The sequence below is a fragment of the Hippoglossus hippoglossus genome, chromosome 23 (genome assembly GCF_009819705.1).
Source record: "Hippoglossus hippoglossus isolate fHipHip1 chromosome 23, fHipHip1.pri, whole genome shotgun sequence".
Taxonomy (NCBI): domain Eukaryota; kingdom Metazoa; phylum Chordata; class Actinopteri; order Pleuronectiformes; family Pleuronectidae; genus Hippoglossus; species Hippoglossus hippoglossus.
The window spans coordinates 14,093,423-14,107,462 of record NC_047173.1 but is presented as its reverse complement, the minus strand read 5'-3'; the positions used below and the strand labels follow the sequence as shown (position 1 = coordinate 14,107,462).

Here is a 14,040-nt window from a genome sequence, read left to right as displayed (position 1 = left end):
ACGATTGTACTGTGTATCTGGGAGAATCAGGACATGTTGGTTCTAGTGTTTGTTGTGGTTTCTTTTGAGTCTTGGCTCCTGGATGAGACTTGTTTGGTCCCGGAGTCTCTTCTGTGTCCTGGCTCGAGTGTACGTCAGCTCTCTGTGTTGGCAGCGGGATGTAAAAACGACTGCCCTTAGGAGTTGTACACTTAACTCCGCTTTTCAGGGTTTTTATTTACCCTGTTGGCAGTGTGCTATTAAGTGACTTTGACTTTGTGCTGCTTGGCACTGGCATTCAAGTTGACTAATGCTACCTTAATTATTGGCTGCATTTTTGCAGCGTTTTACTCTTGCCATTTTTCCCACACTCCCCTCCCGCCTCTGTCAGCTTTTGTCCACTTATAATGGCTTTAGCCGGCGTGCAGCTGTAGTGCTCGATCCTCGCCTGTGTCTCCAGCAGCACTCAGCTGACCCACTAATGGAGGGGTGAGTGAGGAAGGGCCGGAGGCAGCAGAAGGGCCGCAGAGCTGTCGCTTAAAACAACCTGCCTCCGACAAACAGCGTGGACCTCCTGGGGAGAGGGAGGCTTTGAGGAAAAACACAGAAAAACCCTCAGTCAGAGAAAAGAAGACGAGGAAGCATGAAATCAGGCCGGAGTGCAGCAGCGTTGGCCTCAGACACCAGCAAACCTCTGCAGCTCAGCTCTCTTCTTACGCCACGACTTGTTATGTTAAGTGCAGACGTTGTCCTTCAAATGTCAGAGACGGGACAAAATATCAGCGTTTGTTAAACGCACACAATTCGGCGACAGTGGACGTTAGCATGATTATAATCTTTTATGGTGTCCGGTGGTTAAATTTCACACTGTAATACTAACCGGTGGGAATTTGACCGTGGTTAATCCTAAAACTGGGAAGTGTTTCATCCCGAGACGCGGTTACTTCGTCAAGATGGCGTCACAACCCGAGAGGCTGATCCCTTCAGGTTTTAGTGCTCGTCTCCGCTGCTCTGACTGTTCCTTTCAAGTCATAATACAGACTTTAAGAAGGAGGCTGCCTCATTCATCAGGGAGAGGACAAGGTTAATGCTGACAGAATTTCTCTAAGCTTTATTCTGCTGATCCTTGGCAATCGGTATTAATATTAATAAAACATTAGATTTTGTTTTTATACTGCCAACAAAAGCCTGTGATTTTTAGCATGAAAAGAATGAAGGGAAAGAAAACATGCCGGCGGCCTCAGGAAGCAGAGGAGTGTTTTCATGCATGTCAGGAAACTGCACTGGGTCTGATGTTGCCCTGAATGATGCTTACTGAAAACCTGTGTTGCCTTTTTCTGATGTCTTGGATATTGTGGTCACGGCCCAACTCATGGTTCTCATTCTGCTTTTGACTCAGCCTTTCAACCTCTTATCATAGGATGTGTCTGTCTCTAATAAAGTGTGGATACCCGACCAAAGCCCAACGGTCAGCAATGGCCAAGGCCGGGTTCGGACAAATGTTTGATATTCATATATTCATATATTTCAGGTTCGGACACAAAAATATGAACTCTTGTAAGGATTCGATCAGGCTTGGTTATATTTCTCTGCTTCTACTATCTGTACCAGAACTCAGGTGTCATCACACTGTAATATCCAAAGATTTCAAGCATTATCAGCCCAAATGATTGCGTTAAGAATCCAGTAAGGAAGCAGAAAGTGTTTTCTAATAGAAGATCACACTGTAGCTTCTGTTTCCCATGTTGCCTTGTGGGAGATAAAGGCCCAACACCATCAGCCAGAGTGACAGGCAAAGAGGTGGAGCTGTCGAACCCTGGAAGAATACAGCAGTGTGTGTGTGTGTGTGTGTGTGTGTGTGTGTGTGTGTGTTAGTATCATGAATCTGGGTTATGTGCGTCCCTTCCAACACTTTTCCAGCTGCAGGAACATTTCCATTGTCGGGCATTAATCCGTAGTGACTCTCAGCCCCTCTGCCCTTGTCCTCGTGTCCACAGGGAATAACTGTGAAGCACAAGCTGGAATGTCAGGGGCCTCAGCAGAGGACCTTGACTTCGACCTTTTTTTTATTTCAGTGTCTGTGCATAGTAGAGTAGTAAATCTGCACATACATTACTTTTTCTGTATATTATACACCTTGGAAGAAAGGTTTTTAAATGAGGATTAAAGTAATTTGTGTGAAAGTGAGTCTCGGTGGGCGTTGCTTGAAACTCGGGCTTTAGTTTCTCTGACTGTGAACGAGTGGAGTATTAAATCCAACACACAACCTGTTTGTAAAGGGAGCGTAATTCAATATTGCATGCACAGACGGCAGAATGGATAGAAAGCAAGTAAATACAAGATGGTTTGTTATCTGGGCCACGTTTGGCTCAGGAGGATTTGGTTGCTGACTTCTGTCTTTGCCGGGAATCAGCAGCCCGGGGGGGGAGGATGAAAGACACACGGTGGGAAAAAAAAAACTGATCTTGTGTACAAATCACTGCTCTGCTGAGTCACTGAAAGTGCTGATCAAGCGTCTGCCCGGACTTAATGTTGTGCTAATGTTGGCAAGTTTTTACATGTAGGCGTCCCAGCAGCCCCGGCTGTTTTTTGCAAGTTGGTTGGCAAACGTAAGATGTGACTGAACACGTCATGACTGTTCGCTTGTTCGGGAAAAGAGGACGATGCCAACCGGAGACACAAGGCCGTCATACACTGTGCTGTAGTCGTGCATCGTTGTCGTGGTTACACACAAATGCGCTGCAACATCTGGAGCATGGTTGTGAGCTGCAGACGGCGTGACACTGGTTTCTCATCGAGGCTGTAGGCTGCAGCGAAGGTCACATGACGAAGATGAGAACAAAGTCTGACATCGTAAATATGCGACATTGCACTGAGGTCATCGAATACAACCAAAGCCAAATAGTTAAATCTGGAATCAGATTATAAATCATGAAAATGTACGAAGTGCATTGTCTTAATTCTGCAGACCAACCATAAATTTAGTGTATGGTCTTTTCATTATAGTCCCTACACTCTGAATATGATGTACATTTACATGAGGCGTTTTCTGCCTCCAAGCTCCAGTCAGGAAAAGGCACTAATTTCCTCAAATGCTTATAAAGCCTGTTGTTGAATTGTTATATCTGTGGGATCCAAACTACCGTCCTCTTCGCTGAAGGCCATCACAGTAAAAACTGTGAAATATATAGGTCTTAAATTTACTAATAGATCTAACCTTTGACCCTTGCAAATGAAAAGACTGTCTGTTGGGTTGGGGTCCGGCTTGGTTAGTTTTCCCTGTGGCTCAGACGGGTTCAAGGTGAAATAATCGTTAGTCGCAGCCTTAGTTGTTGATTGAGTGCAGTTTGATTGCTTTTCCCACTGATGAGTTTCCAGTCACCTGTTGGCACAGAGGTCTCCCCCCTTGCAGAACTTATTGTGCAGATAAGATTCCAAGTGGAAGCAATTTGTTATGTAATTTAGATGATTGACCACAGATGCTCCTAATTCTGACCGAATCGAGCCGCGCAGTCTTCATCAGTGGACAGGAAAATTAAATATGCTTGTATTGGGGCCAACTGTTGCTTCTGCTGTTGCTTCCGGACAGTCTGTGTTGGTGAACAGTTCAGGAAACCTGGCATCGGTACTGAAGCTAATCACCAGCGGCCGAGCCCTCAGTCAGGAGCCAGGAGCCACATCCGCCTCTATCCGATGTCTTTGCCGTAATCAGGACCATGTAGGACCTGGCCGCCTGCCACTGCTAAAGCAGCAGACGCAGCTCCAGATTTATTGTATTGAGTTGGCCCAAATAAGCAGACACAGTCCATTACACCGCCGCCATTAGAGCCGCAATTGATCCAATTAAGTTGGCGTAGAATGAGGGCGGCCGGTCATCGAGAAACACGTCAAAAATCCTTGAAGAAAAGACATGAAGGGCGAGTGAGGGCTACTTTATCTTGGGTTGTTGTGTGTCTGTGCAGGGTATCACAGGTATAGAGCCAATACACACACACACACACACACACACACACACACACAAGCTCACAGATGCCAAACTGCCCCTGAACATTTCCATCTCTCTATCCCTGTGTGAATATTCATATGATCTTCAGACAAGTTGCATGTGTCCTCATTGAAGGTCAGAACACAACACAGCTGAGCCATAGTTAAAAATTTGTTGAGGTGTGTGTGTGTGTGTGTGTGTGTGTGTGTGTGTGTGTGTGTGTGTGTGTGTGTGTGTGTGTGTGTGTGTGTGTGTGTTTGCATCCGACTGAAGTAATTAACAAGCTGCACATTCATGCATACCATTTCAGTTTGTATTCACTTATCCCCCCCCCCTCCTTCTGCAGGAGCTGCCTGAAGGCCAGGACCTCGACGGGTGAGAGAAGCAGACAACAGAGGGAACGAACAGACTGACTATGGCGTCCATAGCGGAATACTACGCCGGCAAGAACGTCCTGATCACGGGGGCCACGGGCTTCATGGGAAAAGTGCTGGTGGAGAAGCTGCTGAGGTCGTGCCCCGAGGTCAAAGCGCTCTACATCCTGGTCAGACCCAAAGCCGGGCAGTCCATGCAGCAGAGGGTCAGCGACATGATGAAGTGCAAAGTAAGTCATTTTCCACCCACTGTTCCCCCAGAGGAGAATAACACTATGAAGAGGTTTCACAGACACTCCATGGATAGGATGATTAAGATGATTCTTGTGGTTTTGGTCATTACGGTTGAAAAAGAGATGATCGACCTGCACTGCGCTGGAGAGTCGACTATTAAACCTGGAACCGTTTATCCAATAATAAGTTTGAAAGAAAGAAAATTAAACAGCAACAAAATGAATGGATCAAAGTCACTTATTGAGCAAACACAAGAAACATTTGTGTGTTTGCGGCTCCTCACATGGGAGGATTTGTGCTTCTCAAAGTTAAAGATGATGATTTGTGATTTCTTTTAATAAATGAATAGTGATTTTATCAATCTATTTATTCTCGCTCCGGATCCAACATTTAATCACTCGATACTCATTCCAGTACTTGAAATTAGGCCTGAATTGATTATAAATCTAATACGAGCACGTGCAGGTCGTTGGCTGAGTTTTCATGAGTGCAGGGATTTCTCTGGTAATGAACTCAGTGAACGGAGCCTTTTTTTTAAATAGATTTTAAAGACGTGGTGTCGGATCAGTACATAGTCTTGCATAGCAACATCTTTAACTCTAGATAAAGACGATAAAGGAGAATATCTTTGCTGCTTGCACCAGCAACAACGAGAACACTGAGGGCTGCCCTTTTCTTTGAAGAAACTCAGAATAGAATCTCACATCGTCAATCAAAGCATCCGACTATTTCTGTGTTGTTGAATAACGAAGAACACAGAATAACAATGTGAATGAATTGTACCGGAGGAGCAGAAGAAAAGGTGACGATGATATCATGCTCTGTCGTCTGTTCTGTTGTTTGAACAAGACAAAAGTTACAGATTATAGATGAGTCACTCACGTCTTCACCGAAATGTGCAGTGGTTATGATTTAGTTATCATGTAAAATATGAAAAAGCAGCACAAAGAGAGATGTGTTAAATCATCGCAGCAGCAGAAAATAACCCGATGACGTTCAATGCTCAGACTCGTTCATTCAAATCATCACTCGAAACCGGGGATTGTTCAAAAGGCTTTCGCGGTTTTCGGCGTGTTTACAGAGCCGCGGAAATTTCCTTGTGAATTATAGCGGCAGCGGCAGCAGCTGTTGCCATGGTGACACAAACTTAATGACATCTCGGTAGATTCCGACAGTTCATCTCCGGGCTTCAAAGCAAGAGACGCAGAAGAGTCGGAGAGCGACGGGGACGAGTCCGAGTGAGGATACTGAAAGGACGAGTGACCTGCGGGGTTGTAGCAGGAGGAGGAGGTGGGGATGAGGAGGTGAGGATGAGGAGGTCGGACAATGAAGAAGGGAAGAAATAAAGGAGGTGGATGGGGGGGGACATAAGCTGAGGGGAGAGAGGTAAGCTCTAAATATGTGATGTCAGCTGTATCAGGCCGAGCAGCGAAGCATGACTCATCACAAAACGAACTGGACTGAATGAAGTGATGTATCGACACCGGAGCGAGTCGTTGATCAGAAGCAGCAGCTGCGAACTCGCGTGCTCCTGCTCTTCGGGCGCTGCTGGCCTCAAACTGTCAGGCACACCTAAGAAAATCACACCTTCCCTGTTTCGCCCCCACTTCTCTCTCTGATCTATTTTTACTGCTCTCGTTGAACTCGGTGCTGCGCTCGTTGCTCTGCTCACCGCCCGTGGGTCTGACCCTTTGAATTTAGCCTTTTTCTCGTCTTTTCACATCTGTAAACTTTCACGGAACCTCTTTCACCGTGTAATGAATTAAATTATGTGGCCTCGAGGGAAAAATTTAAGTGAGAATAAAACTTTTTTTGATCGCCTGCATCTGTTGTTAATTACATGTCAACAGGGTCACGCTGTTTTGCTCAAAGGTTTTTCAGTTTACTGGTTCAAAACCTTTTACTGTCCTGATACTGTACAGATGCAAAAGGCTTCCTTCCTTTACAGAAGGAAAGGAGAGGGAACATTTAGATATGACATTATGACGTAGAGTGCACAATAAAACATATAGAATTACCCAGGTTGTTAAATGTACTTTATCTTGGACTCTGGGGGCTTGTAGAATTCTCTCTCCTGTTGCACAAAGTAAAAAAAAAAGGAGTAATTTGATTATGTCCGATATATTTCTGTCAATCGACTGATCATTTTAACCCAATAACAACATCCTAACCTGGATTAGAGCAGTGATTGTTAATCCGTACTAAGCCCAAATAGGATGAGAGCAGCTCTGTGTCAACAATATCAATGCACCAAAATATCACAGAACTCATGTTGCACAAACGATTACTCCTGTTCTAAGTATTTAACCCACTTCACATTCACTCATGGTGACGTATGATTTTTCTGCTGAAGGTCTTCGCGGTATTTCCCCCCCTCAACAAATTTCCATTGGATTTGGCATCGCTCTAATAGTGTCTGCTATCAGGGCAGCGCTTGATGCTCTGCCAAGTACAGACTCACTCAAGCTCGGGCCCCATTCAGAAGTGATGTCATTCAATTTCCACGACCTGGCCTCAAGTGCCAATTGGTATTCATGCGGGTCCCGGGATCAGTATTATACTGTTCAGAACTAGGATAATTCGTGGAGGAGAACAGTGGTTTTGGTCTCTCGAGTGAGCCTCCTCTCTCCTCCTTCAAGCCCGGCCCGTATCTTTCTTACCACCTGTTGCTAGGTAACAGCCGAGAGATCTATCCCACGGCGCTGCCCCGAGCAAGAAAAGGACAAACCGATAGGAATCTCATTGTCTGCGCATCTCGGCTGCACTTACTTTGACATTTAAGCTGCGTCCACCTCTCTGTCCGTCTGTCTGTCTGGGCGACGCCAGCAGCCCCGGCTGTGGTGCCAGGCACTGAATGGCATGTCAGATCTTTTGATACAAGTGGGCTTCTGGGTCCACAGGGGTTCTCTCCTGCTGTGCGGCAGGATTCTCCCACCCTCAAGTGGACCGTTAATCCCTGAACCAGTCTTAACGTTTCATCTCTGAGGCCGCGCAGCATCTTCGTACTGCAGGACCGACTCTGTAGCTGGGAGCACTGGGTTCAGATGTCGGCTGGAGAGAGGTGGGAGGTGGAATCTCTGGTGGGAAGGACGGGGATGTGTGGAATTTTGCCTTCAAGGCAGGATCCTGATCAGAGGAGGGTTTACTGTGTGTTTACTGTGGAATGACTATTGATTACTGCTGTAGAGGATGTGCAGTGATCAATGTGGCACTTTGTGCTTCTGTGCATCAGCATTAACATCGTGTGAAGGCTCTTTAATAAAGTTTATCTCTGCTAAAACCATTAGATGATTGAAAGAAGATGAATGTAATTAAATAAAAACAAAAATTAATAAAATAGATGAATGCATCCCTAAATAAAACTTCATTTTCACCACTTCAAACCAAAAAGGCCACAGGGTCTGAATCAGCCTCTCAAATACTTTCCACCGTCTCCTCACGACATTCCCTGTTTGTCGCTGGTTGCCCGTCTGTGAGTTTAGCCGAATGTTTGCTCGCCATATTTGCTCAAACATGTTGTCTAATGGGCTCGGAGCAGGCGAGATGTTGAACCAGTCGTTTATTGAGCAGATGTTGTCTTGTTGCTTTGGCAAATAAGAGTCGGCTCCACTTTTTTCTCCGCAATCGTTTTGATCCCCGAGGTTTTTATTCAGCCCCGGTTTTAGGGGAGATCGTGGGATTGCAAAAAAAGCTAAAATGTTTACTCTTTTTGTTTTGATGTCTAATTGCTTTTTGATTCTTAGTTGTGTATTTGTTTTGTAAAGTAGTTTGGCAGGAATGTTTGTGTGATGTTCTTCCTCTCGGTGTAATTTTCCCTCGTAGGTGTTGACGTCTTCTCACAATGTCAGAGAACAGAGAGATGATTGGTAGTTGCTGTGTTTCTGACACAGACGGACCCACCTCACTGACGTCCTGTGTATCAGACTTACAAAGAGCTTCATGCCGCAAATACCAGAGCTCAGCTGAACATGCGTCACGGCCGATGAGCCTCACCTGTATCTGTTATGTTCATGGAGTTAAAACAATAAGGGCGTGTTTGTGAATGTGTTGTATAAAAAAGTCTGGGAACTGCATTTCAGACACATGGATGCACGGGAACATGCAGTTCAAAGAGTTTTATATATGTACGAGAACAGTTGCACTCACTCACCTTCTAATTCACTCTCAGGCTCCGGTTGTTACTGCTGAACAGTCCTGACGCAGGGCTCCTGCACTTTCAGCATTAAAGACCATATTATCCATTGATCACAGGATGTTTGTTCCACAGTCTGACGTTCGCTCTGTGTTGAGGGTGCAGCCCCCTGCTCAGTGGTTTCCAGTAATTTGCCCATTAACGCAATCTGATCCATCATAACTAGATGGTTGTATTGATTTCCTCTTGTTTGCATCCAGAGCCAAATCCGATCTTTCAAGATTTATTGATTCCTGCTGGCCTTTACGGGGCACCTCTGTGTTTTTCCACTTGTGGAGTTGATGGAATTGCTTCCTGAACTGTTAAAGCCACCTGAAGAATATACGACTCAATCCTGAAGGAAGACGTTTCTTCTGGTGTGTTTTATGCTTTAGGGCTCAAAAGATAAATCCTGGATTTAACGTGTGGCACAAGGCTTTGTTAAGAAGGCAACTTTTAGGGATGAGCGTGAGTGGGGTGACTGAGCATTTGCTGTGTCTGGTCCTGTCCAGCGACTCCATGGGGAGAAGTTATTGCTGCCAGTCTGGCTCGCTGCAGAGCATCTGTGGTTGGATATCATGCGACGCAGCAGGCAAACAGACTGAGAGGCGACCAGTAGCCCTACAACTCCTCCCCGGAGACAGGGCCAAGGGGGGGAACCGATGTAATTAGGCCACAAATTAACTCCAGTTTATGAAACAAATTAGCACATTAAAACGTCGCTGGTGAAGTCATTAAGTTTTAGCACCGACTCTCTGCATTGGGTGGAGAGTCTGTCAGGTGTCTGCGAGTGTCCACGAGTTTCTGTAGCTTCAGTTCCCTCTGAGACCTGAAGGGCAGCACAACTTAAAGAGCCCTCTTTTTTTGTTATTTGGCATTTTTGGTATTGGATAATCGATACTGTGGAAATGGCTTGGGGAATGCGAAGAAAGTCAACAAACAGATCTCAATGAAGTATAAAAAAGTGGTTGATTATTTGCCCTTTAGTTGATGATGATTTTGTGCAGGTGGGCGTCATTGATGGGTGTCCTGCTTTTCTCCTCAAAAGTAGGGCTGAAGTTTGGGAGAATGCTCGGGATCCGGTGGCAGGACAGACGAGACGCTGCTCTCCATATCAGAGAGGCTCGTGTTCATCAAGATTACAACCTGCTGCTGCTCCGTCTTCAGATAAACTCTGATACCAATCTGATGCAGATAATCAGCCTGAGTGACGCAAGTCCGACTCGCCTTTTCTTGTCACAACGACAATCGATATTACGTTCAATGGAAAGGTTTGACATCTGAGCCGGTGGGTGAACGGCAAGATAACGACAGTTACACAATTCGAATGGGCTGCTGTGTAACTTGGGCTCTTGAGTTATCCAACTCTTTTCAGACGAACTATGGCCTGATGATTATCTTCTCTACCCACAAAGGGTGAAGCAGCAAACACTCGAGTCCGGCTTAATTCTCAGAAATGAGGACTGCTTTACTAGTGTAATCGCACCAACTAAAGGTTTGGACATAGACTTGACTCTGTAAGGATTTAACTTGAAAGCATATGGATCTAAAAGACGTCATCAGGTAGACCGTGTTCAACCAAGGACAGAGCATGACTTTTAAATTTATAAAACTTGTTTGTCATCATGTTAAATGGTGATAAAAATGTCAGTGTTGTATTTACAGCTTGTTTCTGGAGCGTTTCAGTCTTGTCATTGTTTAATGAGAACACAAAGACCTGCGGCTCACACCGTAAACTCAGCCTCATTTCTGTCCTTTTGCTCTTGGAGGGGTTATAACATTCTCCTTGGCTCGGCATGACGTTACTGTCTGAGGGACTGGAACGCGATGCCACCAACATACCGAGCGCCAAGCCCAGACACTCCATTACTGTAAGCCTTATTCTGCTCGTATCGATTGGTTTGAAGTTGAGTTGTGTACAGCGAACGCCCAGAGCCAGACATGAGAAGACCGTCCATTTTCATTAGCTTGCTTCGATGAGGGGTTCTCCTAAATCCTGAAGCTTTGATTTAGGGCTGAATAAAGAAAGAGCAGACAGTGTCTCTTTTTAAGTGGACCAGTAATGAAATGTAACACCATTAGTAGATGGTGTTTACCTTTAAAGAGACATATTGTGCTTTAGCAGTTTCATATCTCAAGTGCAGGGGTCGGCTCTTTAGCCTCCTTAACATTTAAAATCTCATTTATTATTTGTGATTGTACATTCTCTCATTGTAAAATAACATTTTGTCAAATCATTGCTGTGGACTACAGCCTGACCCTTGAGATTTTGTCTCGGCCTTCGTAGCTAGTCTTGTGTTTTCTTCCTTTAAATACGCGATGTCACACGCTGCACATTCGAATTATTCACGCCTAGTGGCTAGTTTAAAATTATGATCTTGACAACTCTTCCAACGTGCACATTAAGTTAAGTTTTCTTTGCATCCCAAAGCCTAAATACGATTCAGCATCTTACTGATCTCTAGCTCCGACTGAGAGGCTGTTTCGCTCAGCAGCAGTGTTGAAATGTGCAGTGACATGCGCTGGTTAAATCAGTTTTTATGCCTCTGGGAGCCTCTGAGGGAGGGAGGGAGGGACAGGGAAGGATGGAAGACAGGGTGAGGAGGAGAAGAGGAGATGAACCCTTTTTTCCTCCTTAATATGCCGAGAGCCCTGGGGGGTTAGTCACGTCTGTCCTTCTTCACGGCTTCCCACGAGACGCTTCGCTTTTCTGACTTCTCTCGAGACGAAGCAGTTCATCCTTAGCATGGGGCCTTGTCTCTTTTTTTGACAGATGGGAAAGAGAACGTGGCTGGTATCTGAAAAAATAATAATTATCCACGGTTCCTCCATTGTGTCCTCCGTGTTTACTGTGCTGTATTGTGTTTTTAGAAAAACAATTTTCTGGCTTCTTTTGTCAGGATTCCTGCTCACGTCCTATTATTCGACTAATATAGACTGTGCGTGTCAGGAAATGGAGGTCAACGCTGAGGGTGCAGCTGTTAATTGCTTCTGTCTGACACACTTTAGTAAACCTTCCCTAGCTACAGTAAAATTGTTCCGGCATGTTCATCTCTGATTGGTGGTGTCTGGCTTCCTCTGCCAGTGTGACAACTGACAGTGTTGAGGATGAAAGCCACATCGCAGACTCTTATATTTTAGATGAACAAGAAGAGAAAACTGTTTCGTTGGGTTTCCCTTAACTTTTTAGCCTCCTACTCATTTCTAGCTCTTTTTGTCACTGTCATGAGTTTGGTCCGCTGGGGGGGGGAAACGTCTGCGTGAAGGGGGCTGTGATTACAGTGCAGCCCAGTTAAAGGGCAGTTAGTGAGAAGAGAGGCTGTTTAAATGACATCTCGGGTTGCTGGGCTGAAAGGAAAGTGCCATTAGTGTTGGGTTTCTGTGAAAGTCCGCGGAGGCGATGCATCGAGCGCTCATGAGGGACGACTTATTGCTGTCAGCATCCCAAAAAATGGCAGCGTCCAGTGCAGAGAAAGGACAAAGAGGTGACCACGTGTATTAGCCACCATTACACTTCAAGCAAAGGAAAGTCACTGAGGAGAAGTGACTCTACAGACGACCTTGATTCTTGCTTGTTCAAGAACACGTCTTTGTTTGTCTCGACTGTAAGATGCAAGACAGAAACGCTTGTGGCTGGAAGGCAGTGGTGATGTTGTCCTCGTCGCAGAGCGTAGAGGAAACGCGAACTGGTGGACCATTGTCTCCCGGTACAAGGCGGTTTGCTCGCAGATGCCCGTGGGCCGGGGGAAGGGTGCAGTGGTAAATGCGAGCGGTGGAAGGCTGGCACAAGACCGCTTATCATCCAAAGAGCCTTTCTAACAAAACAATGCCACAATGCCATTCTCTGCCTGTGTCCACAACAAAGAGCCCTCTGAAGCCCACTTTCTACAGCCTCATTCATCCCCCCCCCCCCCCGACCCCCCCTGACCCCTCTGCACTGTCTCCTCTCTGGGTCAGTCTGTAGTTTAACTCCGGATCATGGCTCCTTCATAAACATAATCCTAGTTAAAAGTCGTGCTGCTCTTTTTCTGTGACTAGTGGAAATAGCTGAGGGAGAATGTAGGTTTTATCTGTCAAGTGCCCAGTCAGTGATAGCACTGCGAGTAGTGAATGAGGGGTGTGTTTCTTTGTGTAACACTCAATTTGCACAAACTGCAGTTGCAGAGCTGATAAGAGTGAAGTGAGCAGCTGGCCAAGAAATGAGAAACCAGCGTGTGGCCCCACTCACCACAGAGCTGGTTTTACAGCCGGTTTACAGGCAGAAATGTGGCAGTTGTATTACTCTCTATACCTAAAGGCGTGAATCACTGCAGTTAACATAGATGAATATGATGATAAACTATTGCACTCCTTCAGGTTGTAAAACAGGATCCTACTTGATGTTGTACTCAGCCTCAACTGACTTTAAATATTTCTACTTGACAAGACAAGACTATGTTCCTGATGTGGTTCGTCCTGTAGATCTAGTTTTAAAGTCTTGTACAAACTGCACCAGCGACAGCTTCAGTGTTTTGGAGGGATCAAACATTATCAACCGCTAAACAATATTTTCTCTAAAACCTTGAGCAAGAGCTCGACTTAATGTGGTTACAAGTTTCCTCCTCAGTCGAACCAACCCTTGTTGTTTCCTCTCTGCTGTTCCCCGGTGTTGAATTTTTAAAGTGGTTTTGGTTTCAGCAGCACTCTCAAACCTCATGAATGACAATCACACGACCAGAGGGATGCGTATCAGCGGCTGTTCCTCCACGACCAGTCTTTGCTATTCTGGGACTTTTTAAGACACGGTTGATCCCCAAAAGTCCTCGTCAGTGACATCTTAGAAGAAACTCTTTGTAACTGACGCTGCTCTGTGAGGATTATCACTGTGCACTTACACCTGATGTGTCAGTGACAGATACAGTGGGTCACGGGCCACATTAACACAGAAGGGTTCACGTTGGCTCTTGAACTTTCCTGAAGACGTCCTCAGCAGACGACCCAAACACTTTGGGGGCTACTGACAAATCTGGTTGGTTTGTTTTTTGCTGCCGGGCTCAACACCCTGAGGAGGAGGTTGAGCTGAGGTCATGAAATGACATCAACAACTCAGTGAATCATAGTGAAGAGAGAACACGTTGTGCAGAATGTACAAAGAGGGACAACATGACTGCTCAACATTTCTGGAACATTCAGGTGAGGGGTGGTGTCTAGGTATGAGCATGCAGGAGGCAGCCATGAGGTATAAAGGTATAAAAATAAATTACGTGTTTTTGTTTACAGCACATCGACCCAACCGTCGGCCCTTATTATCAAAAGCC

The 14,040-nt window shown here is 45.5% G+C and overlaps 1 protein-coding gene across 4 annotated transcripts in view; it reads left to right on the top strand.

Annotated features, from left to right (window-relative positions):
* The window catches only part of si:dkey-97m3.1 (fatty acyl-CoA reductase 1), a 35,874-nt gene that overhangs the window by 10,547 nt on the left and 11,287 nt on the right, over nucleotides 1-14,040 (top strand). For 3 of the 4 annotated variants that reach the window (XM_034577678.1, XM_034577679.1, XM_034577681.1), the window contains exon 2: nucleotides 4,311-4,568. In XM_034577678.1, the coding sequence (XP_034433569.1) occupies nucleotides 4,380-4,568 (189 nt within the window). In that variant the 5' untranslated portion in view covers nucleotides 4,311-4,379. The remainder of the gene's footprint in view (nucleotides 1-4,310; nucleotides 4,569-14,040) is intronic. The other variant, XM_034577680.1, reaches the window with a different exon arrangement.